The sequence below is a fragment of the Anomaloglossus baeobatrachus genome, chromosome 5 (genome assembly GCF_048569485.1).
Source record: "Anomaloglossus baeobatrachus isolate aAnoBae1 chromosome 5, aAnoBae1.hap1, whole genome shotgun sequence".
NCBI classification, from domain to species: Eukaryota; Metazoa; Chordata; class Amphibia; order Anura; family Aromobatidae; genus Anomaloglossus; species Anomaloglossus baeobatrachus.
The window spans coordinates 548,009,267-548,034,028 of record NC_134357.1 but is presented as its reverse complement, the minus strand read 5'-3'; the positions used below and the strand labels follow the sequence as shown (position 1 = coordinate 548,034,028).

General features: G+C 41.1%; 2 protein-coding genes across 4 annotated transcripts in view; both read right to left on the bottom strand.

Moving 5' to 3' along the window:
* Positions 1-4,834: 4,834 nt before the first annotated feature.
* The window catches only part of LOC142312274 (uncharacterized), a 201,713-nt gene continuing 181,785 nt past the window's right edge, over positions 4,835-24,762 (bottom strand). The window contains 1 exon segment of the mRNA XM_075351208.1: positions 4,835-6,373. Coding sequence (XP_075207323.1) covers positions 5,123-6,373 — 1,251 coding nt within the window. The 3' untranslated portion in view covers positions 4,835-5,122.
* LOC142312267 (oocyte zinc finger protein XlCOF29-like) overlaps positions 11,729-24,762 on the bottom strand; it is a 259,631-nt gene continuing 246,597 nt past the window's right edge. The window contains exons 1-3 of one of the 3 annotated variants that reach the window (XM_075351200.1): positions 12,434-12,482; positions 12,168-12,317; positions 11,729-12,038 (exon numbers count right to left, since the gene is read on the bottom strand). In XM_075351200.1, the coding sequence (XP_075207315.1) occupies positions 11,814-12,038; positions 12,168-12,245 (303 nt within the window). In that variant the 5' untranslated portion in view covers positions 12,246-12,317; positions 12,434-12,482 and the 3' untranslated portion in view covers positions 11,729-11,813. Of the gene's footprint in view, positions 12,039-12,167; positions 12,354-12,433; positions 12,483-24,762 lie in introns of those variants that run through there. The other 2 variants (XM_075351199.1, XM_075351202.1) reach the window with 2 other exon arrangements.

The following is a 24,762-nucleotide window of genomic DNA, read 5'->3' as shown; positions in this document are numbered from 1 at the left end:
ACATACGTCGATTTTCCTTCCAGACCGCCCATCCGGTCACATGGCCCGCTACCCGCGTCATCAAACCCTGCGGTTACCATAGCAAATCAACCAGACACATGACCAACAGGTGACCGGACGCACGATGTTATTTAAATAGTAGCCATAGTGACGTCTCTCCTCGTATACCATCCGGTCACATGGCCCACAGTGCCGCATCACAGCACCCTGTGGTTGCCATAGCAATTCACAACAACATCATTTCCTACTACCCGGCCATGTGACACGCCTGATAGATCACAATCACCATAGCAATATACGTCATCCTTACAAGGTTATATGACAGCACCACACCATCTGAAGAAATACACATATCACAAAACGTCATTAATTAGATTATTTGTCGTTTCAAAACAACTACCACACTATATTAAAGGGTAGGGAAAACAAACTGTTAACCCGCCTCATTGATTATGATCAGGATATTATTGCCACAAAAACCGGTTTATCCAATATATTTCATAATCAATAAAAGGTGATTCCAAACTGAAATAACAGTACCTAGTCATATCACCCATTAAACAAAAGCATGCTGATAGAAATCAATAAAGTCCATATCAAAGCATGTCATCCAGATAACAACATGGAGGTTTTTATACCTATATTCACGCTCAAAAAAACGGATCACAAAAGATTCTCAAGAAAAGGATTTTTGCTTAGAAAAAATATACATCTGACATCAAATCCAAGATTTAGAGTATTATCACACCATGGTTCAAAAGAAAGGGCGGGTTTAGAAGGGGGGGGGCAGAAAAAACAAAATACAAAGACATTATTCAAGACATTGATCATGAGAGGCCTCCCTACATGGTAGTCAACTAGACCTCAACAGCTCAAAAGAAACCTTGTGGTTGGGGCCGACAAGAACCAGAAAACAGAACCCACCGAAGAACTATCTCTAAACCTCTGCCCACTACTTCTAAATACTAACCCTACTTATCATGTGGGGGTCGGCTCCATAAGATAGAACGGTGGGTGGGCGGGCGCCCCCACTCGGCCGTCGTCTTACCCTCCTAGCTCTGATAATAGCTATACCACCACTAAACAAAGGGTGCAAAAGAAAGTTCCTCATTCAAACCGTTGGGACGGAGTGTCTTCAACCAATAAATCCATCTAGACTCTTGTTGTAATAATCTCCTGTCCCAATCACCCCCTCTGGGAGGCGGTCTGACATGATCAATGCCTTGAAATGCAACAACAGATGGGTCTCCAGCATGTAATTATTAATATGCCTAGCTAACGGCGTATCGTTGTTCAACCTAATATCCCTAAGATGTTCCTTCGTTAAATTTTAATAATTTTTCTGCAGTGTTGATATGCTGCTCTAAAGAAATATTGCTGATAACGCCAAAATTGGGTTTATGCAAAGACCAAGTAAAGTACAAATTTAATAAAGTGCAATAAGATAACTATTGTAGTACCCGTAAAGTGCAAATAGATGGTCCAAAAGATGGATACCAGTAATGGTAATAAAGTGGTAATGGTATATATACACCCAATTTTGGAGCTTCTTGATGTAATGAAAGTCACTGATCTTGTTGACCTAAAGAGCATTTAAGTAAAATAGAAAACTGCCTAATGCCTTCGACACACATCCGTGCCGCCGGTACGTGTTTGGTACGTTTTTGCACGTACCGGCGGCACAGAGACACGTACACCAATGTTAGCCTATGGTAGCAGACACACACACGTAAAACCACACGGAACGTGTGTCCGTGTCGTTTGTACCGGCATCATGCAGGCACGGAACCGCTAAAATCAATGGGTCCGTTCCTGCACGGACGGCACACGTAGCATGTCCGTGTGCTACACGTACCGTCCGTGTGCGTTTTTTAGTGAGCGATGTCGGTCAATCTATTTTATATGTGGTTGTCAGTCAATCTCCCTTTTTTTCTGTGGTTGTCAGTCAATATCCCTTTGTCGGTCGGTCTGTATCTCCCCCTGTCTGATACTTACCGATCCCCGATCACCAGCACGGCGATGAACAGCTGTGCAAAAGCTACGGCGGCTTTAACTATTTTGAAAAAGCCGGCCGCTCATTATTCAATCTACTATTCCCTGCTTCCCCCACCCACAGGTGCCTATGATTGGTTGCAGTTTAGACACGCCCCCACACTGAGTGACAGCTGTCTCACTGCAAGCAATCACAGCAGCCGGTAGGCGTGTCTATATTGTGCAGTAACATAAATAAATACTGTAATTAGAAAAACCGGCGTACGTTCCCCCCAATTTTGATACCAGCCATGGTAAAGCCACATTACACGTACGCATACACAGACATTCCACACGCACACACGGCAAGCATACGCCACCACACGGATGTCACACGTACCGGAGAAACGCCCATAAAAACAGAACACGGACCCGAAAAACGGAACGTGAGACACGTACGTTTTTTATGCGGAAGTGTGTCGGAGGCCTAAATATGAAGACCTTGAATGATCTATGTCATTGTATAGAGAACTATGGAGATAGCGCTATTTTTCTGTAAAAAATATATGATGTTACTGTAGCCTAATATTTCTGCTCAGTGGGTCTCTGTATAGTCATCCACCAGCTTTTTGGACTTGTTTGAGATGGGAAAATGGAAAAATGTTATGATAATTTCCCTTAAAAAATGTAATAAATTACTTGGATTAAGAGTAACTTGGTTTTAGAGTGTTTTGCAAGACAAGCAAAGCTTTTTACAAATGTGTAACTTGGTTTAAGAGCAATGCTTTGCAATAAGAGCAAATATTCACAGCGCACACTTCTGGTTCTGTCCTTTCACCGTGCTCTGATCCGCTATGGAGGTAACTTTCTGTACATATGTACTGTATACAGTATACCATTGTACAGTGCAGTATATACTATATAGCATGTCTATCAATTTGCATTTGTGGATATAGTATTGTACTTTCTTTCTGCTACCCAGTACAGCACATTGTTTGTACTGTACCTCCTGCACACCAACAATTTTATTGTAAGCTGAGGTGCAGTTTAATTTGCTTCATATGTTTTATTCTGTACTGCACAATATCTGTATTAGTGTACTGTAATGTTATATGAATACAGTACGTAATTTTGTATTACTGTAATAAGTTTGTATAAATACAGTAAATATTTTTGGCTTGTGGAACAAATTATCTGTGTTTCAATTATCTCCTATGGGAAAATACGCATTGATATCTTGGTAGCTTGGTTTAAGAGCAGTCCGGAACCAATTATGCTCGTAATCCAAGGTTCCAAAATATATATATATATATATATATATATATATATATATATATAAAATCTAAAATCATAGAATATTTGTTCAAGGACCTTTCGTGAAGAAGCAAAGAGCTGAGGCTGAACATGCTTTTCCTCCCATACTATACACATGTGCTCAAAATTGTTGGTACACCTCGTTTAATGAAATAAAAACCTACCATGGTCAGAGAAAGAACTAGAATTTGACAAAAGTAATAATAAATTAAAAATCTATGAAAATTAACAAATGAAAGTCAGGCATTGCTTTTCAACCATGTTTCCACAGAATTAAAAAAAAATATATAAAACTCGTGAAATAGGGCTGGACAGAAATGATAGTATCCCTGTAAATAATGTGACAAAAGGGCCACCAACTACAGATGAGTGCATGGAAGTAAAACTCACCAGGTCACTACACCGGCACTGGAACAAAGGGAATACCAGATTGGTAGAGACCAGCACCAGCCAGGTTGCAGCTACTCCAAACCAGTGAGTAAAGCACAAGTTAAACCGCAGCTCCTGTGTTGTCTGAATTCTTCCTATACATTTGCATCACCATACTAGAACCACCATCATCCTCCACTGGGGCCTAGCTCTACTTGCGGAGAGAGCCATAATATCCAAGCTGCGTATACTACCAGCCCCTGCAGAGAGAGACTTTGCAGGGGCGGTTTTACCCATATAGCCACATGCCGCAAGTCATGAAAACGCTTTATTTTTATTTTTTCCCCTTGTACAAAATTCCTTTTTAAGCGACCCCCCAGGGTCACAGAACCGGGCAACGGCCACCCGTGATATGTCCCAGTGAATACAATGCCCGGGACCGAGTACAGCCAAAGCCAAGGGGTGCGTCACATTCACCTAGAGCTGTGCTAGAGTATATATACACTGAAGAGCAAAAGGGTAACTATGTTTTGAACTTTTGACTTTCAGGTTCCATATCTCACTATCTACTATAGCTTCGAACGTGAGGCTACCATCATTTTATAGACAATCATCTTGACTATCTCACACATACATTTCACTTGATTAATGATGCTGATTCTTGTCATGCCACAGAATTTTCTGTTTTGATTGTGGTGGTGGAAAAATCTTTATCTTCCTGTATACTACAGATTACAATGTGTTCTCACATTCCCCAATAGCTCTGCCTGTTATTAGGTTGTTTCTCAAGTGAAAAGTCATTGGTTCAAATTGAGGAGTAGCTGTGAAGATTTCCCAGGAAAAGAGAAACGGCATCACCCTGCTCATCGATAGCTGTCTCTTGACCAAGAAAATAGCCAAACTGCATACGAGTGCAATGACAGTTGGAAGAACACAAAAGGATTTCCGTCCATCCATTCAGAAGTGAAGAAGTGAGTATCTAGGCAAAATATAAGTCAACAAATTGGCTAATCATAAGGTCTATCAGTTCTGGTGCAAAAAACACAGCACTGGACGTGGCTTGTACGGTGCCCCACATTTCAGGCTTCAAACATAAAGATAAAAATTAAAATTTTATGGTGAAGAATCAACAACCAGTGGGACACAATTGTGAAGTTGAACGAAATTTATTGCTTATTTTAAACTTTTTAAAAGAATAAAAAAATGAAAACTGAGGTGTGCAACAGTTCTCCCAGTGATTGGGAAGAACACTATCTCAGTATTCACCAATTTACAAGAAGCTGCCTTCAGACTATAAAAGAGGCATCATATAGCCCAAAAAGTACAGTCAGTTTCTAAAGTAATTTGCCTTTCTCATTCAATAATACAACAGTCTGTTAATGGTTTTTGTACAATTTGTCAGTAATATATTTAATTTCTCACAAAGCAAGTTACTTTTTATGGTAAAAAAATATGATTTTTCAATAATTCACATTTCAAAATCTAGGTACAAATATGAATTCTTCCCTGTGTGAATGCTATGGTGTATAATTAGATACGATTTCTGGATAAAATATTTGCCACATTCTGTACATGAAAAAGGCTACTCCCCTGTGTGACTTCTCTGATGTATAACAAGATGTGATTTACGTACAAAACCTTTCCCACATTCTGAACATGAAAAAGGCTTCTCCCCTGTGTGATTTCTCTGATGTATAACAAGATCTGATTTACGTACAAAACCTTTCCCACATTCTGAACATGAAAAAGGCTTCTCCCCTGTGTGACATCTCTGGTGTATAACAAAATGTGATTTATGTACAAAAGATTTCCCACATTCTGAACACGAATATGGCATTTCTCCTGTGTGACTTCTCTTGTGTGTAACAAGATTTGAATTCTGTGCAAAACATTTCCCACATTCAGAACAAGAAAAAGGCTTCTCCCCTGTGTGAGTTCTCTGGTGAACAACAAAATGTGATTTCTTATTAAAATGTTTCCCACATTCTGAACAAGTAAAAAGCATCTCCCCTGTGTGACTTTTCTGGTGTATCACATAATGTGATTTATGTACAAAACATTTCCCACATTCTGAGCATGAATATGGCTTCTCCCCTGTGTGACTTCTTTTGTGTGTAACAAGATTTGATTTCTGTGCAAAACATTTCCCACATTCTAAACATGAAAAAGGCTTCTCCCCTGTGTGAGTTCTCTGGTGAATGGCAAAACGTGATTTCCTAGTAAAATGTTTCCCACATTCTAAACATGAAAAAGGTTTCTCCCCTGTGTGAGTTCTCTGGTGTATCTCAAAAACTGATTTCTGTACAAAACATTTCCCACATTCTGAACACGTATATGGCTTCTCCCCTGTGTGACTTCTCTTGTGTGTAACAAGATTTGCTCTCTGAACAAAACATTTCCCACATTCTGAACATGAAAAAGGCTTCTCCCCTGTGTGAGTTCTCTGGTGTGTAACAAGATATGATTTCTGTACAAAACATTTCCCACATTCTGAACAGGAATATGGCTTCTCCCCTGTGTGACTTCTCTTGTGTGTAAGAAGATTTGATTTATATGCAAAACATTTCCCACATTCTGAACATGAAAAAGGCTTCTCCCCTGTGTGAGTTCTCTGGTGAATAGCAAGAAATGATTTCTGCTTAAAATATTTCCCACATTCTGAACATGAATACGGCTTCTCCCCAGTATGAATTCTCTCGTGCCTAACAAGAAGTGATTTCTGGTTAAAGTATCTTCCACACTTGGAACAAGAAAATCTCTTTTTCTCCATGTGAATTTTTTTATGTTTAACAACAGATGTTTTGAGGGGAAAACTATTTGCATATTCTGAAAGTGAAACTGACTTCTTTGCTTTAAGAGAAGCTTCTTTTTTAATGCCTCTTTTGTGACTTATATTTTTCTTAGTAGTCTGTAATAAATCAGAAGAGAGGACCTGTTTCATAGGATCAGATGACAGATCTTTGCTGTGAAGAGATGTCTGTGTATCTGGATTAATGGCATTCACTTCAATCGTATCTTGTGTGATCTCAAGGTCATCTGATTTATAAATTGAAGATGTCTGTTGTCCCTCTGATCTTCTGTCACAGTCATCTGCCAAGCATAAAACCAAATTATTTAACAAAATATATTGAAAATTTTATTATTAAACATTTCTACTTAAAATGTCCATAGAAATGTAAAGTTGTGTAGCAAAATATAATTGTTTAACACAATGACAGTTCAGTCTAATAGAAGACCTCATAGGATGAACCAGTAGAGCGTGGTGTTCAACTTTTTGTTCATTCTGTCTCCAAAATATTGCAAAAAGAAGCCATGAACATATGATGCAGGCGAAAATGATACCAATAAAAACTTTTACTAATCTTGCAAAAAACAAGCACCTACTCATTTCCATCATCTCATCAATGGAAAAATCAGAGGATTTCTACAATATATTAGTAGCTCAGAGGCTCGATAAAAGCAACACAGATTCCATAAGCCAGTACAGCAAAATCCGAGCTCAGAAAGTAAAATCTCCAACTCACTTCTGAGCCTTGCAGTTTGCCCAAACCACGTTTACCATGTGCAGTATGTATATGGCATTGCTGTGGTGAAAAGAAACCACTGAATTTACGGTGTGCATGTCTCCTGGAGCACAATCTGGGCACTATGTGTTGGGTAATAAAATGGCATATTTGCAATTTTCACTCTCCATCATCCAATGTTTGCCAGTTTCTGGAAAGTGCCTATGGAGTCAAAAAGTCACTACTCCTATAAACTGATGAGCAAAAGGGTAACAATATTTTGAACTTTTGAATTTCAGGCTCCATATCTCACCATACACTACAGCTATAAGCATGAGACTGCATTCATTTTAAAGATAATCATTTTGGCCATCTCATACATAAATGTGACTTGCAACTAATTAGCACATGATTACTTATGCAGATTCTTGTCATGTCACTGCATTGTTATGGTTTTTCTCCTAAATATCTAAATTTTATGGGGTTTTTTATTATCTGAGTATTTTGTAAATCCATTTTTTGGCTTTCAGCACTGCCTGAATCCCTCTGGGCATGCTCTCAATCAGAGTCAAGCATGTCTTGACGGAAAACTATTATACAGAATGACACGGCACTTCTATTTTAAGGAATGGGTGCTCTGGTAGGGTCCAAATCCGTATCCAAAAATAAGATGAACCAGGCACTCCAAAATGGATGCAAAAAGGAAAACTTTATTCAAAATATAGAACAGTTCAAATATTATAAGACGTTTCGGTCAACGCAGTGACCTTCGTCAGCGGAACTGGCTATATGTGGAAAAATAGATGATCCGTGCAAAGGAGAAAGAGAGAATTCAGAATTATTAGCCGAGAATGATGTAGAAATATTCAGATGTGTGATGACACATGTGGAATACAGAATCTATGAATTAGTGTTAATGAAAACGCTGCTGGCTAGGCTGAATACACCTCCTGCAGAGAATCACACAGAATACACCACTAGTGAAAGAAATGGCGCCATTAACCGATCATTTAGTGAGCACAGGTAAGGATGTAAACTAGGATTGGGTGCATTATATGACAAGGTGACAAAACTTGGGGCTACACACATATTAAATATGGCTCTAATAGCACCACAACTTCATTCACCAATGTTATGCAACATATCTTTGTATTAGAAGGTAATTATTTGTTTGAATTTCACATTACTTTCTGTGTGCGAGAAAACTTTTGTCTTGCCAAAATCTGACCTTTCTGTGTTCATTAAATGATCAATATCTCAGCTTTGCAGCAACTTTATTTTCATAACTTAAACCAAATTTGGGAGGGTTTCAGCTTTCAAAAGAGTAATTTATAAAACCAATGGGTGAATTTAAAGTCAGGTTATAAGCTTTTATTTACATAACATAGATAAGCGACAGAACTTTTGTTAGGGACTGTATATGATACCAGTATTCTGGGAAGGAAACAGCATTATCACCCTCTGCTTTCTCTTAATATGCTTCTCCAAGTGTTTTTATAACCTGTCAGCTCATTCAATGTCCGCTGTCATTGACTTTGTAATACACAGACCTGGGCAGGTAAGGGTCAGCATTTTCTAATTCTAGGAGGTAGGTGGATCCTCCAGGTTGTAATCTCTATAGAAGAAGAGCTTTCAGTGCCCAAAGTAACTTCAACAGTTTCAAGGGATGGAGAACGTTGTGGTTTAGCAGCAAAAAGTTGATCACATGACTGTGATATGGCCGGACTACACAAATCAATAAAGCAGCCACAGCCGGTGACTGAGAAGAATCTGTGACTTCTCTGCATTTAGTGGTTACTACTCACCTGGGCTGTTATCTGTAGGAATCTCTTCTTTACACCGCTCATCACCCCTCACATATGTCTCTGTAGTATTATTATGGGTCAGATCTTCAGCCTGAAACAAGTATTGTAAAGTCACAAGACAGATGGAGAAGTCACATCTATGATCAGCTCTAATCCTGCCATCTCCACCGCTCTCATTACACAAGTATAAAACATATAATACTGGTGGATAAAACAAGACTGAGAACGAGACCTTCACAGCCGTCTACACATCATAGGGAGATTTCATGGCACCTTCTCTCCATCTACCTGATGATCCTGAGGAACATCGGGATCTTCTTGTTTACAGTCCTGTGCGAGAAGAGGATGGGGACATCTCTCTGGTGTTCTTCTCTTACTGGATAGAACTGGAGAAAACACATACAGGGACTTAATTTATTCTTTACATACAAATAACACTGGTCAACACAAAAAAATCATCAGCAAAGGTAATATGTCTGTTTTATGGAGTTTGATGCGCTGATTCCAAAAATATGCTTAGTTTTGTTGAATCACAAAGTTTCTGAGATAGTAGTACCGTATTTTTGTTATTATGTTATTTCTGCATTTTCAATGTATGCTGGGCCCCCCATGTGATATGCTCAAGTTGTTCAAATGGTCTTTGTGACTGGTTGAATATGAGGAAAATGGCTATGCCATTTGCTGTTTCCCTGATTTGGAGAGAACGACTGTTACTTTTGTTTTGTCAAACTGAAGGGCTTTTCTACAAAGAACAAACTTAAGATTAATTACCCTGAACTTGATTCTACGATTAAGCCAGTTCCACATGATGGGACCTTGCCAGTTCCTGTACCACTGTTGTCTGGTCTGGATGAAAATGAAGTAGAATACAAAGACGATTGAGCTGAAGCTACTGGCGAAGATATGGAGACCTCAATTCAAGATGATTATGTACCTGACGGAGCAGCCGAGCAGCCAGATTGCTTTAATCAACATGAATTAAATGATCTCATCAGAGACCTTTCATTATCAAAAGATAAAGCTGAACTTCTTGCATCTAGGTTGAAATAGAAGAATCTTCTTCATGATGATGTCAAAGTGTGTTATTACTGAAACAGAAGTGACACTAACAAATTTTTACAGTTGATGGACTAATGTGAATGGCCTATTTGAAGAACTGAATCAAGAGTATGTTGTTGCAGATTGGCGATTGTTTATTGACTCATCCCAGAGAAGTGTGAAAGCAGTGTTGCTTCACAATGGAAATATGAAATCATCAATCCCTATTGCGCCAACAAAAATCTTTCTTCCTTCACTACATATAAAGTTGGGATTGATTAAACACTTTGTGAAAGCCATGGCAAAGACAAATTCACAAAGGTTCCAGTACATTTCACAGAAAGGCTCCAGCATTTCACCAGCAAAACTGGAGGAAGGTATTTGTTGGTCCTCAGGTCAGAGAGCTTAACAGAGATGATGTGTTTGAAGGAACTCTAAAGGCGAGTTTACACACCAGGACATCGCTAGCGATGTCGCTGGTGAAAGCACCCGCCCCCGACGGTTGTGCGTCACGGGCAAATCGCTGTCCGTGGCGCACAACATTGTTAGTCCCAGTCACACATACCTGCCTAGCGACGTCGCAGTGGCCGGCGAACCGCCTCCTTTCTAAGGGGGAGGTTCGTTCGGCATCACAGCGGCGTCACTAAGCAGCCGCCCAATAGAATCGGAGGGACGGAGATGAGCGGCCGGAACATCCCGCCCACCTCCTTCCTTCCTCATTGCCGGCGGCCGCAGGTACGATGTTGTTCCTCGTTCCTGCGGTGTCACACACAGCGATGTGTGCTGCCGCAGGAACGACGAACAACATGCGTCCTGCAACAGCAACGATATTTGAGATTAGAACGACGTGTCAACGATCAACGATATGGTGTGTAATTTTGATTGTTAGCGGGTGTTCGTGCGTTTCACACGCAACAACATCGCTAACGAAGCCGGATGTGCGTCACGAATTCCGTGACCCCCAATGACATCTCGTTAGCGATGTCGTTGCGTGTAAAGCCCCCTTAAATGATAAGGAATTGAGATATTGGAAAAGCTTCAAGTCGATCTGTGAAAACTTAAGAAAAAAAAATCTCCAGAATATGTTGAAGGTGTTGAGGAACTGCTAAATGTATACCAGTGACTTGGATGTCACATGTCTCTGAAAATGCCCTTTTTGCATTCACATTTAGATTTCTTCCCTCAATATCTTCCGGATGTAAGTGATGAACAAGGCGAGCGGTTTCACCAGGACATTAAAGTAATGGAACACCGCTACCAGGGTTTTTGGAATGACTCAATGATGGTAGATTACTGTTGGATGTTATATAGCGACAACCCTGAAAAATTGTCTCAAGGACAGTCTAATGTCAGCACTTTTAATTTCTGCTCATATTTTGGTTTCTATTTTGCCTGTGAAATTATTTTCCTTCAATAAAAACTGTTTTGTAAGGTGAAGCATTTTTTTCTGATATATAGATTACTGTTTTCTTAATGTCGCCAGTATATTTCCTATACCTTATAATAATGATGCTGCTTCATGGAAACTATATACATTTTTTAAATCAGAACAAAAAGATGATTCAGAAAAGTACAAAGTCACCTGTGATGATTACAAAAAATATTTTTAGTAGACCTGTGTAATTATAGGCCGTGTGTATTTAGTCCTATTACCTGGTGATGTGAGGGGCTGGGGAACCTCCATCATGACGTCCTTGTACAGATCTTTGTGTCCTTCTAAATACTCCCACTCCTCCATGGAGAAATAGACGGTGACATCCTGACACCTTATAGGAACCTGACACATACAATGATACCGTCACCCCCGATCCCTTCATAGCGTTACTGTATAATGTCCCAGCATTCCCAGCAGTGTCACCTCTCCAGTCAGCAGCTCGATCATCTTGTAGGTGAGTTCTAGGATCTTCTGGTCATTGATGTCCTCATGTATCGGGGGGTGAGGTGGAGGCCCCGTGATTGGGCTCAGGGGTCTTCCCCATCCCTCAGACACAGGGGCCTGACAGCGCTCACTAGAGGTCTTCTTCACTACTGTGTAATCCTGGTTATGGAGAGACACAGTAATAAATCTCACTCCAGACATTTCCAGAGTCCTCACCTCTCCAGTTCTGTCCATCTGTTATTCCCATAGATAAGAATGGTGTAATGTGACGTCATCAGAATCTCTCACCTCTCCAGTAAGCCGGAAGAGGATCTCTAGGGTGAGGTGTAATATCCTCTCCGCCATCTTGTCCCTGTCCATATCCATCCTTCACGGGGCAATCAGGAGAATTCTCTTCTATAGAAGATCTCCACTGAGAGGATCCGATATTGTAGGGACCTGAATCGGAAGATGAACCAGTGTAGCATCATACAGGATCCTGGGTAATAATATGAATCTGAATTGTAAAGTGCTGCGGAATATGTTGGCGCAATAGAAATAAAAATTATCATTACCTCCTCCTGCAGAGCCGCACACTACATATATGGCTGCTCTGTGCTTCCAGGACCTGTGATGATGTCACATGGAGGGGAGGAGTCAGGGGTCACATGGTCAGCTCCTCAGTGTATGCAGGAGGATTGTATTCCTGGCTTCATGCATTGGAGAGAGTTAGTATTTGTGAATGGCTGATAGAGGTTACAGATAGATTAATCGCAGATGATGAGTGTGGATCAGAAGCGATGTCAAACTTCATTGTCTGCTATTTAAGGGTCTATGCACTCAGCATTAGGAACTTGTGATTTCCATTGTGTGCAGAGTTGTTTCTCTATTGGGACCGGTAAAGACTTGGCTTGTCCCTGACCACGTTCTTCAGTCTTCTCCTTGCTCTAATTCTCTGCCTATTTGACCATGTTTTCCATTTCTCGATTTTGAAGTGTGAACTGCTGTTTTCTGACTGACCCGGCAGCCGTTGCTCATGGACACTGCACTGTAGCTCGAATCCATTTGTGAAAAAAAAAGACATTTGAACTCTGAAATGTTGAGGTGTGCCACCCCTGCATCGGATCGAACCACTCGGATCCGGGGGTGGTGATTGCTCGTGGCTCGAGGGTCTCCGGACCCGGGGGCTAGGGGCCACACTCAAATGTAAAAGAGGAACTATTTACAGGGGACAGATATAGTTTGTGACGCCACCCGTGGTGTACGGTAATTGGGAGTACCGCCGCTGCCGTTGGGAGTACCCGGGGTGATGGAGTTGTGGCGCCCCTGACCTGGTCAGGCACCACAGAGTACTGCACCCATGCTGGGACAGTGCTTCCAGGTAATTCCAAAAGGCCAGAATGAGGTGTGTACACACAGACACATAGTGTCTCCAGGTCTCCCACACCTTTAGAGGGGACCCTTGGGTAGCCTCTGAAGAGGTTAACTTGCAATTCTCAGCAAAGGGTGTAGGGGAGGGGCTGGAAGCTAGATACAGTGGCAGATAGAAAAAATAGGAGATGCAAGCCAGTGGAGCAGTGTACAGAAGTTGCTGAAGGAAGCAGACGTACAGCCACGCTAGCCAGACCCTGCAGGTGTGGTAGCTGTTAGCGGGGCAGTACCCTTACCAGAAAGTTAGCCTGAAAGACACCTGAAGAGAGGCAGTCGAGTACGGGAATTGCTGGTAACTACGCACGTACAGGGAACAGGTCCCTAGAGCGAGACATCAATTTACTGATCTGCTAAACCTGCCGGTGAGGAGACTAGAGGTTCCTCACCGAAGATACAGAGCTCGAGCCTCAGCAGCAACAGGGGGACCCATAAGGAGATAGAGCCAGAAGCCATCTCACCTGGTCCACGCTGCCGGCAAATAGGCCAGAAAGGGAAGGAGAGGCAGTAGCAACTTTCCCTGGATGAATCTCACGATTCTGCAAGTGAGGGGTTATCCGAATCAAAAGAAGTGCAAGGAAGGCGAGTTAATAGCTACCTTCAGAATGGCCTGCAGGAATTCCTGGTTCCACCTGGTATAATCTCAGCATCGCCCGGGTTTCTCACCAACCATCCCAAAAGTGAGTAAACAATTGAAAGACATTGCTGCTTGTGTGTGAGTTCTTCTGCGACCTATGGTACTACAGACTTACACCTGAGCCCCTGGGGCCAGCCTCACTCTAGGGAGGCCATAACACCAGACTGCATTTACCATCAGCCCCAGACGCTCTCTAAACTGCAGTGGCGGTCACCCCCTGACTTCAATTACCGAGAGTGGCGTCACGATTCCTATTGAAGTTAACCTGACATACCTGTTGCCGGAAGATTTCCAGCACGTGAAGACCCTGAGGCGACCTGCAGGTGAGAGGGCTTCACAATTCTGGCGTCACGAACAGGATAAGGACTAGACCTGTTAAGTCAGGTGACCATGTGCCCTGGTGGTCCGATTGAAAAGTTTGAAACGCCGCCATATTGCCACCGCAGAAAGCGCGCCAAAGAAACAACAGCAGCCCGTGTAAAAAGAAGTAACCACCCACGAAGGGGTGGGGTTGTCCCAGAATCCCCGGAGCGCTCTGACCCTGGAAGAGGAGGGAGTAACCTGAAGAAGAAGGAGCGGGACTCTGAGGGAAGATGGACGCCGCGAGTGCTAATGCCCCCGATCAGGGCGTCGGTGAACGCAGCAGCGCCGGCCGAAATCTCCCCGATTATGCCAATCTCCTTACCGTACATCCCAGGTGCGACCTGGCTGCCCCAATACGCTGGCAAAGCAGACACTTTGATCGGGTTCAAGAAGAAGATCAGCACCCTGCTGGATATGTACGCCATGACCGGTAAGCAGAGGGCTGCAGTGGTGCTGGGGCAACTGACAGGAGCAGCAGAACTAGAGGCTGAGGCCTGGACCAGTGATGACTGGAGCTTTGTAGAAGCCATTTTTGCCAAACTAAAAGCTGCTTTTGAAAACCGCACCGAGGCAGAGCTGAGAAAGGGCTTCTATAACTGCCGCCAGAAGCCCCAAGATAGCGTAAGAGACTATGCCCTCAGGTTGCAAGCCGCACTACGGGCTCTGAACCTTGTGGATCCTGTCAGTGATCAGGAAGGAAACCTGATGATGACAGAACAATTCTTGCAGGGCCTGCACTCCCCTGAGGATAGAAAACAGATGAGGCTGTGGTCCCTGGAACACCTTGATGTTGACTTTGCCATTCTGAAAGATAGGGCAGTGAAAGCACTCCAACCCCCTATGGACACAGACCCCACCTCACCAGCATGGCCTACCAGCACCCCGACTGCAAGATGACGCTACCCTCCACGGTAATTTTCCATTGGGAATTTTGTCTGATTCCCGTTTCTCAGAGATTTAGGGTATCTGCCCATGATTTGCAGAGATGGGAGTGTACGGGCGGCACGGTGGCTCAGTGGTTAGCACTGCAGCCATGCAGCACTGGGGTCCTGGGTTCAATTCCCACCAAGGACAACATCTACTAGGAGTTTGTATGTTCTCCCCGTGTTTGTGTGGGTTTCCTCCTGGTACTCCAGTTTCCTCCGACACTCCAAAAAAAACCATACTAATAGGGAATTTAGATTGTGAGCCCCAATGGGGACAGTGTTACCAATGTATGTAAAGTGCTGTGGAATAAACAGCGCTATATAAATGAATAAATATTATTATATTATTATACTCCACAGGTGCCTGTGCCCAGTATCAGAATTCGAGGTGCTCGGACTTTCGCTCTGTTCTCCCCTCAGAGAACATTTGTGTCTCTACAAGCATCAATTGACATGATGCAGCTCAGGAAGCTGCGCTGGAAGTCCATTTACGCTGTGGAGAAAAGAAGCACAGTGGGCATGGGATTTCTGTAAATCCCATCCACTGTGCTTGTGTACTTGTACAGCAAAATGCAGCGTTTTAGACACAGCAAAAGCACGCTGCTTCAAAAATGCTGAAATTCCTGATTGTGGGCACACATACTGCAATCTTTGGGCGGCAGAATGAACAAATCATCAGCAGTTGAAGAATTGGTTTATTTGATATATCTATTTTTTATCTTGTGGTATAAATGATTAGGCAAATTTATTCCTCTGGTTAGTATGATTACAGCAATACCAGGTTTATATTTTTTTTTTAGCTTTGGCAACTATCACAGTAAAATCATCTTTTTACAAAAGAAATATTTTTGTATTACTGAATTTTGAAAGCTATAGCTTCATGTGAGAGTTTGTTTTTTGTGGGATGAGTTGGAGATTTTATTCGTACTATTTTGAGCCACATAATATTTTTTGATTGCTTTCTATTCCACTTTTTGTGATGCACAATCAAGAAGAAACCGCAATTTAGGATTTATTATTTTTACCGCTTTCTTCTTTGAGTCAATACAATTACAGCGATACAACATTTATATAGGTTTTACTTTTGCCGCTTTTACAGCATAAAAACTATTTTATAGGGAAAAAAATGTTTTTGCATTGCTGTATTCTGAGAGTTATAGCTTTTTAATTTTTTAGCTGATGGAGCTGTATAGTGGCTTGTTTTTGGAGGACAAAATTAAGTTTTTAGTGGTACCATTTTTATTTATATATGAATATTTAATTGTGTTTTATTCCATTTTTTTGCCAGCTGTATGATGAAAAGACAGAGTTTTTGTTACTTTTTTACTTTGTTCGCGGAAAGGGTTAACTAGTTTGACAGGTTTATTGATTGGGTTGTTACAAATGCGGCAATACCAAATATTTTTTTTATACAAATATAACTATTTATTGGAACCATTTTCTTTTATTGTTTTGTTTTTTATTTTCTGATTTTTTTTTTTTATATTTTTACATTTTTTTTTTACTATTTTATTACTTAGTCTCTTTATTGGACATTACCATACAGTGCTCTGATCGCAGCTGCATTGTACTATAATGATTGATCACTGCAATAAAGTTTAGCTGTCAGACCTGCACTGTGCACTTCAGTGATCATGCTGCAGGCATGATACCTGAGGCTTCCCTTAGTCGGGTGACCCGGAGGTTGTCATAATGACCTCGGGTTACCATAGCGATGATTGGGTCATTGTGATTACATCACAGGGACACTAATCGGAGGGGAGAGGGAAAGCAGCTCTTGTGCCCGGATGATCGCCAGGATGTACCTATACACCGTGTGCAGAATTATTAGGCAAATTGTATTTTAGAGGATTTTTTTTATTATTGATCAACAACTATGTTCTCAATCAATCCAAAAGACTCATAAATATCAAAGCTTAATATTTTTGGAAGTTGGAGTGTTTTTTTTTTAGATTTGGCTATCTTAGGAGGATATCTATTTGTGCAGGTAAATATTACTGTGCATAATTATTAGGCAACTCAATAAAATCAAATATATTTCCATCTCACTTGTTTATTTTCACCAGGTAAACCAATATAACTGCACAAAATTTAGAGATAAACATTTCTGACATGCAAAAACAAATCCCAAAAAAATGAGTGACCAATATAGCCACCTTTCTTTATGATGACACTCAACAGCCTACCATCCATACTGTCAGTTGCTTGATCTGTTTACGATCAACATTGCATGCAGCAGCCACCACAGCCTCCCAGACACTGTTCCGAGAGGTGTAGTTTTCCCTCCCTGTAGATCTCATATTTTATGAGGGACCACAGGTTCTCTATGGGGTTCAGATCAGGTGAACAAGGGGGCCATGTGATTATTTTTTCATCTTTTAGACCTTTACTGGCCAGCCACGCTGTGGAGTAGTTGGATGCATGTGATGGAGCATTGTACTGCATGAAAATCATGTTTTTCTTGAACGATGCCGACTTCTTCCTGTAACACTGCTTGAAGAAGTTGTCTTCCAGAAACTGGCAGTAGGTCTGGGAGTTGAGCTTCACTCCATCCTCAAGCCGAAAAGGTCCCACAAGTTCATCTTTGATGTTATGAACCCATACCACTACCCCACCTCCACCTTGCTAGGGTCTGAGTTGGAGTGGAGCTCTCTGCCCTTTACTGATCCAGCCCCTGGCCCATCCATCTGGCTCATCAAGAGTCACTCTCGTTTCATCAGTCCATAAAACCTTTGAAAAATCAGTCTTAAGATATTTCTTGGCCCAGTCTTAATGCTTAATCTTATGTTTCTTGTTCAAAGGTGGTCATTTTTCAGCCTTCCTTACCTTGGCCATGTATCTGAGTATGGCACACCTTGTGCTTTTTGATACTCCAGTAACGTTGCAGCTCTGAAATATGGCCAAACTGGTGGCAAATGGCTTCTTGGCAGCTTCACGCTTGATTTTCCTCAATTCATGGGCAGTTATTTTGCGCCTTTTTGCCCAACATGCTTCTTGCGATGCTGTTGGCTATTTGCCATGAAACACTTGATTGTTTGGTGATCACACTTGAAAAGTTTGGCAAGTTCAAGACTGTTGCATCCCTCTGCAAGACATCTCACAATTTTGGACTTTTCAGAGCCCGTCAAATCTCTCTTCTGACCCATTTTGCTAAAGGAAAGGAAGTTGCCTAATAATTAAGCACACCGTATATAGGGTGTTGATGTCATTACACCACACCCCTCCTCATTACAGAGATGCACATCACCTGATTTACTTAATTGGTAGTTGACTCTCAAGCCTATACAGCTTGGAAAGGACAACATTTACAAAAAGTATCATGTGATCAAAATACTCATTTGCCTAATAATTCTGCACACAGTGTACATCCTTGGTCAGGAATTACTTCCCTTCTAGGATGTGTAGGTACGTCCTTGGTCATGAAGGGCTCAACATATAGTGAACATAATAAATAAAAAAAAAATAATTGTAGAACTGAACTCTTTTTGCATTTTCACCCCACTTGGAATTTTTTCCTCTTTTCTAGTACAATATGTAGCAGAATGAATTCTGTCATTCAAGCGTAATAATTGAAAAAATCCATGTATTTATCTTAAAAAAAATATATTTTATATATTTTATCTGAATGCAGCAAATACCTTACATTTCAGTCATAGGGTTGGTGATTTTGCTGGGATCAGTCACTGTGACTCAAGTTCCGGCATAATTCTCTTTTTAACCTAGTCACACCACCAACATTTGAATTGATTACACCATAGGTGATGTTCTGAGGTCACGACCATGTGACAGTAATGGGTGGAGCTTAACAGAGAACTGATGTTGAAGGACCAGTGGTGTAATCAATTACAATAGGGGGGCGTGGCTAAGTAAAAAAAAATCATGCCTGAACTTGAGTGACAGTGACTAATCCCAAAAAAGGTGCCACCCCTTTGACTGAAACGTAAGGTATGATGTAATGCATTCACCCTAAGCAGATAAGGTCTTCTTTTTTTTTTTTTAAAGATAAATCCGTGGATTATTTATTTATTTATTTTAAACCATGTTAGAAAACCACATTGCATCATTTAAAACACATTATGTCGATTTAATATAAAAAACCCAACCTGACAGGTGCCCTTTAAAACTTGTCTATTTGTATTACCACCTACATTGCTATAAGTATATGCATTTTTTTGTGCTAGAGGGTGACCAGACTCTCTAATACAAAAAATGGGGTATTGTCAAGGGGAAGATGACAGACACCAGACCCAGCAATGCAGACGAGCTGAAGGCTGCTATCAAAGCAACCTGGACTTCCCTAACACCTCAGCAGTGCCACAGGCTGATCGCCTCCATGCCGCGCCGCATTGATGCAGTAATTAATGCAAAAGGAGCCTCGACCAAGTATTGAGTGTATTTACTGTACAGACTTTTCAGTAGCGCCAACATTTCTGAGTTTAACATCGTTTTTCCAATTGGTCTTATATAATTGTCAAATTTTCTGAGATAATGAGTTTTGGGTTTTCATTGGCTGTAAGCCATAATTATCAACATTAACAGAAGCAAACACTTGATATAGATCCTTCTGTGTGTAATGACTCTATATAATATATGTGTTTCCTTTTTTGTATTGAATTACTGAAATAAATTAACTTTTTGATGATAATCTAATTTATTGACATGCACTTGTTTTTCTGAATTGCATAGATGCAGATACAGTTTTTAGTAAATCAAATACTGATCAATAACCATGAAGTGAGTAGCTCTCTCAGGTGGCATATCCCAATTTCTAAACATGCTCAATGTATACCATTTCCCAATTTCCAAGTATGTTGGATGGATACCATATCACAATTTATAAACATGCTGAATGGATGACTTAAGGAATACACTAAATAGGAAGGAAGTTGCAATGTTAATAAAAAAAAACCTGGTATTGCCTTATTGTTTATTCAGGTCAAATAGACAGAGCCTCATCTTTATCATGTCCACTATGAGGGTTATAGGTGTATTAGGTATAAGTGGCTACGTGGGCTTCCTTGCTATTTAGTGTACTATAATTCCTTATGTAATCCATTCAGCATGTTTATAAATTATGATATGGTATCCACCCAACTTACTTGAAAATTGCGATATGTTATACATCGAGCATGTTTAGACATTGGGATATGCCATCTGAGAGAGCTACTAACGTTATGGTTATTGATCAGTATTCGATTTACTAAACACTGTATGTGCATCTATGTAATTCAGAAATATATGAAATAATTTTTATTTTTATTGTATATTTTGTATATTAAATAGACATCATGTATTTTGTATTTATGTCATGTTTGTTTTGTTTACAGCGACTAGTGAACAAGGCCAACATGACTGAAACGTCATATTCAAAAGTCGCCTTTTACTTGTACCCGTCTATGTTCTTTATTTAGGTAACACAAATAATTTCGAAAAGCATGAAATAAGAGTGTGAAGTTCTATATTGACTGACCAGTGGTTGATCACAGCCAGTTCACTTGCATTTCGACACAGCCTGTGAGTGCACACCAATATTTATAAATTAGTATTCCATGGGACAGACACAACCTTGGTGAATTTCAGAACAACTTTTGTAGAGAACGGATCAATGTCTACCACATTGCCAACTACTCGACCCTACGGTCCAACCAGACCACCCTTAGAGTGGACATATGATGGTTATGTGGTTACAAAAGAATACAGGCCAAATTGCCGCATGGTTTCCAAGGAGATTGTGTGATAATCCAGCTAGTCATGCCCTTTCAACTGTTGTCAACAGAGACATGGCCAAAAGGTATGTAGTTGGCAAAGAAGGAAGCGCGAAAATCCCCCGGAGGATTCTTTCATTCTAGTATCTACATAGATGACATTTCCATGGGAGTGCCCAATGAAGCCAAGGTTAGGAACCAGGTAGCAGCTTGGTGGAAGTCCATTACATGGTGGGTAACTATAAACAAAAATATACACTGGATAAACTAAATATACTACAACCAGCAGAGATTTGCTAATTACACTTAAGAAACTGTTAAAAGCATAGCTGAGCAGCTACGACAAAGTTCCCACATGTCTTGGCAGAATAGGACAGCACTAGGCATGCTCTTAGCAGAAAAAGGAGGTGTATGTAAGATTTTTGGAGGATTTTGTTGCATTTTCATTCCTAAGAATACTGCACCAGATGGAAGCATCTCCAAGGCCTTTGATGGATTGGCTGCTCAGTCTAATGAACTAGCTGAAAACTACGAGCATGATGACACATAATCACTCAGTGTTTATTAAAGTTTAAGTGAAATACAGAAAACAAAGAAAGAGGATAAAAGATTGATGCATTTATAATAGAACACAACATACATATCATAATATTATATGCTCAGACCAGGTGGATACATAACACCTCTACCCAATCTGTGATGCCATCTGTGTGCGTGGTATTATTACTGTTCACTACATCAGTGTCTCCTTTATTTCCACTGCATCTATTCCACCAAAACACTGCAATTTGTTCCATATCAAAGCAAAAGAATCAGAGAGATATGATCGAAAAGAAGCAAGAAAGAAGAGAAAGAACTAAAGACAAAAGGGGGGATTGAGTCCCGCTACTGAAACATACGAGAAAAGTTTGCTGTTTCCTTACGTAGTATCCAAGGCTGCCACAACCTTACGCATTTTTCATGTGAATCTATGAGCTCTGACGAGAGTTCCTCCATATGGAATATATGGGAGAATTCTGACAACCATTCTGTCATGCTGGGTCTCGTTGTCAATCGCCAATGTCTTGGGATGATAGTCTGGGCTGCTATCAGGCAGAAGCGCAACAAGCTCTTTTTCTATTGTTCAATGGAGCCGGGAAGAATTGAAAGAATTGCGATTTTAACTGACAGAGTGACTTATTCCTCCATCATTTGGCTATAAAACTGAAATACTATTGTCCAAAATTTTTAATTTTTATGTGATCCCAAACTTTTAGCGTGGTCGCAAGCAAGATCCCTACAGGGTCGACTGGTGTTTCCTGTCTAGGGGAGATCCAAGGGAGTTTTTTCAGCTGCGTCGAGGAGTATTCCTGTTCTAATAAAACCCATTGCTTAGATTTGGAATGGAAATGCCAATCGATCAGACAAGCCAACAGTGAAGCTTGGTGGTATGAACACAAATCTGGTAAACCCACCCCTCCAGTCGTTTTAGGTTGTGTGAGAATCTGATAGCTAATCCTGGGCTTAGCCCCCTTCCATATAAACCGGACCAACGTGGATTTGAGAGTCTTAAAAAAAGCCGCGGGAGGATTAATGGGTACTGTCTAAAAGATATAAAGAAATCATGGTAAAATGTCCATTTTAAAGGAATTTATTCGACCAAACCACGATAAACTTTTCTTATTATAGGACTCAAGATCCTTTAGAGTTTTGGATAACAGGATCAGATAATTTAGAGCGTAAAGTAGGTTAAGTTTAGTTGGTATATTTACCCCTAAGTATTTAATTGCCTTTGTCTGTCACCGAAAAGGGAATTTATTTTTGATTATCTGGACTTCCGACAGGGCCAGGGTGACGTTCATCGCTTCTGTTTTGGAGTAGTTTACCTTGAAATTACTCAATGTGCCAAATCGTTCAAATTCTTTTAAGAGCAAGGGGAAAGAAACCACAGGTTGCGAGGTGTATAGCAGGAGGTCATTTGCATACAATGATGTCTTATATTCTGTTTGTGCTAGGCTAAGACCGTGCACACTGGGGTTCCCCCTGATCACGTTTGCCAGGTGCTCCATGACTATTATGTATAATAGAGGGGAAAGTGGACATCCCTGGCGGGTGCCGTTTCTGATCTCAGTTGGAGCAGAAAGGGAACCATTGGCTTTGATGCCGGCCGAAGGACAGGTGTACAGGGTCAGAACCTTTCCAAGAAAATTCTGACCCAGTCCTATCTGTGATAATGCGGACCTCATGAACCCCCAGTGTACGCAGTCAAAAGCCTTTTCCGCGTCTACAGAAAGGAGCCCCACTGGCTCTGCCCTGGATATGGCCTGTGCAAATATTGTAATTGTTTTATTCACATTGTCCCATGCCTCTCTCCCCTGAACGAATCCCACCTGATCCATATGAACCAGAGAAGGAAGCAAGGGGGCCAATTTTTCAGCCAAAAGCTTGGCGAATATTTTCATATCAATGTTTATCAGTGATATAGGTCTGTAATTAGAAACCAACGTTGCCTCCTTCTCTGGCTTTGGGATCACTGTAATATGAGCTTCGAGAGTCTGTGGGGAGAATGGAGAATCCTCAGAGAATGAATTAAATACTTTAGTAATAAAAGGGGTGCTCTTTTCTAGAAATTTCTTATAGAATGTGGGGGAGAAGCCGTCAGGACCTGGGCTCTTTCCCGTTGGGGTGTTTTTAATAACTGCATCTATCTCTCCCTCCGAGAAAATTTCATCTAACTGCGTTGTTTCGTCCATATTTAGAACTGGGAGGGCAGTCTCCATTATATAGGAATCAATGCGTTGTTGTAAATCCTGGGCGGCCATGTCTGCATATGTCCCTTGTATGTTATATAGCCCAGAGTAGTATTTTCTCAATATGAGCTTTATTTACCTTCTCATATCTATTAATTGTCTGGAGGAGACCCGCTATCTCCAAGGACATTTCCTTTTTAAGTCGTGCTCCACGCTTGATCAACATCCCTCTCAATACGCATTTAAATGCGTCCCATTGGATTGGTAGGGGAGTAGGATCTGCTGCGTGTGAGGATATGAAGAGGTCAAAAGAATTCCCCAGGTCAGAGACACGCACACTGTCCTGCAACAGCTTATCGTTCAGCGCCAAGTCCATGCCCGATTTGGGCAGTCATGGGGAGTGATCTCTAAGAATATAGGCGCATGATCTGTCCAAATCATGTTTCCAATGGTAGGCACTGGATGCCATAACAGGACCGGTTGGTTAACCAAAAAAAAAGTCAATCCTGCTATAGGATTGGTGAGGGTTGGAGAAGAATGTGTAATCTCTTCCCCGGGCTTCATGATCCTCCATACATCTGTGAGGTGTAACATATGTAACACGCAGTCACTCGCCTCGAGGGCGCCACACTCCTCCCAAATGGTGCAAATTTTCAATTTAAGTAGGACATATCTACCCGCATCATCCACCCGCAAGTCCAACACTGAGTGACTTAAATTTTTATGCACTGCTATCGATACCCCCTTTGATTTTGAATCAGTATTGGTACTATATAGCCACTCGGTGTAGTATCGGTTATGAATGTCAGGTACATGGCCTGTTTTAAAATGCGTCTCTTGCAGAAGCAGTATCTGTATTTTCTGTTTGTGCATGTTATATAATATCTGAGATCTTTTCTGGGGGACATTAAAGCCCCGGACATTCAATGATCCAAGCTTTATTTTTGACGTTTTCGTTCATAGCAGCACCAATCAACACACGGGGGGGGACCTCTCTCCTCCTGTACCTGTCTGTGTCTTGTATTGTTTATGATTATTGTACTTGTCCCTATTATGTATACCCCTTTCACATGTAAAGAGCCATGGAATTGATGGCTCTATAATAATAAATAATAA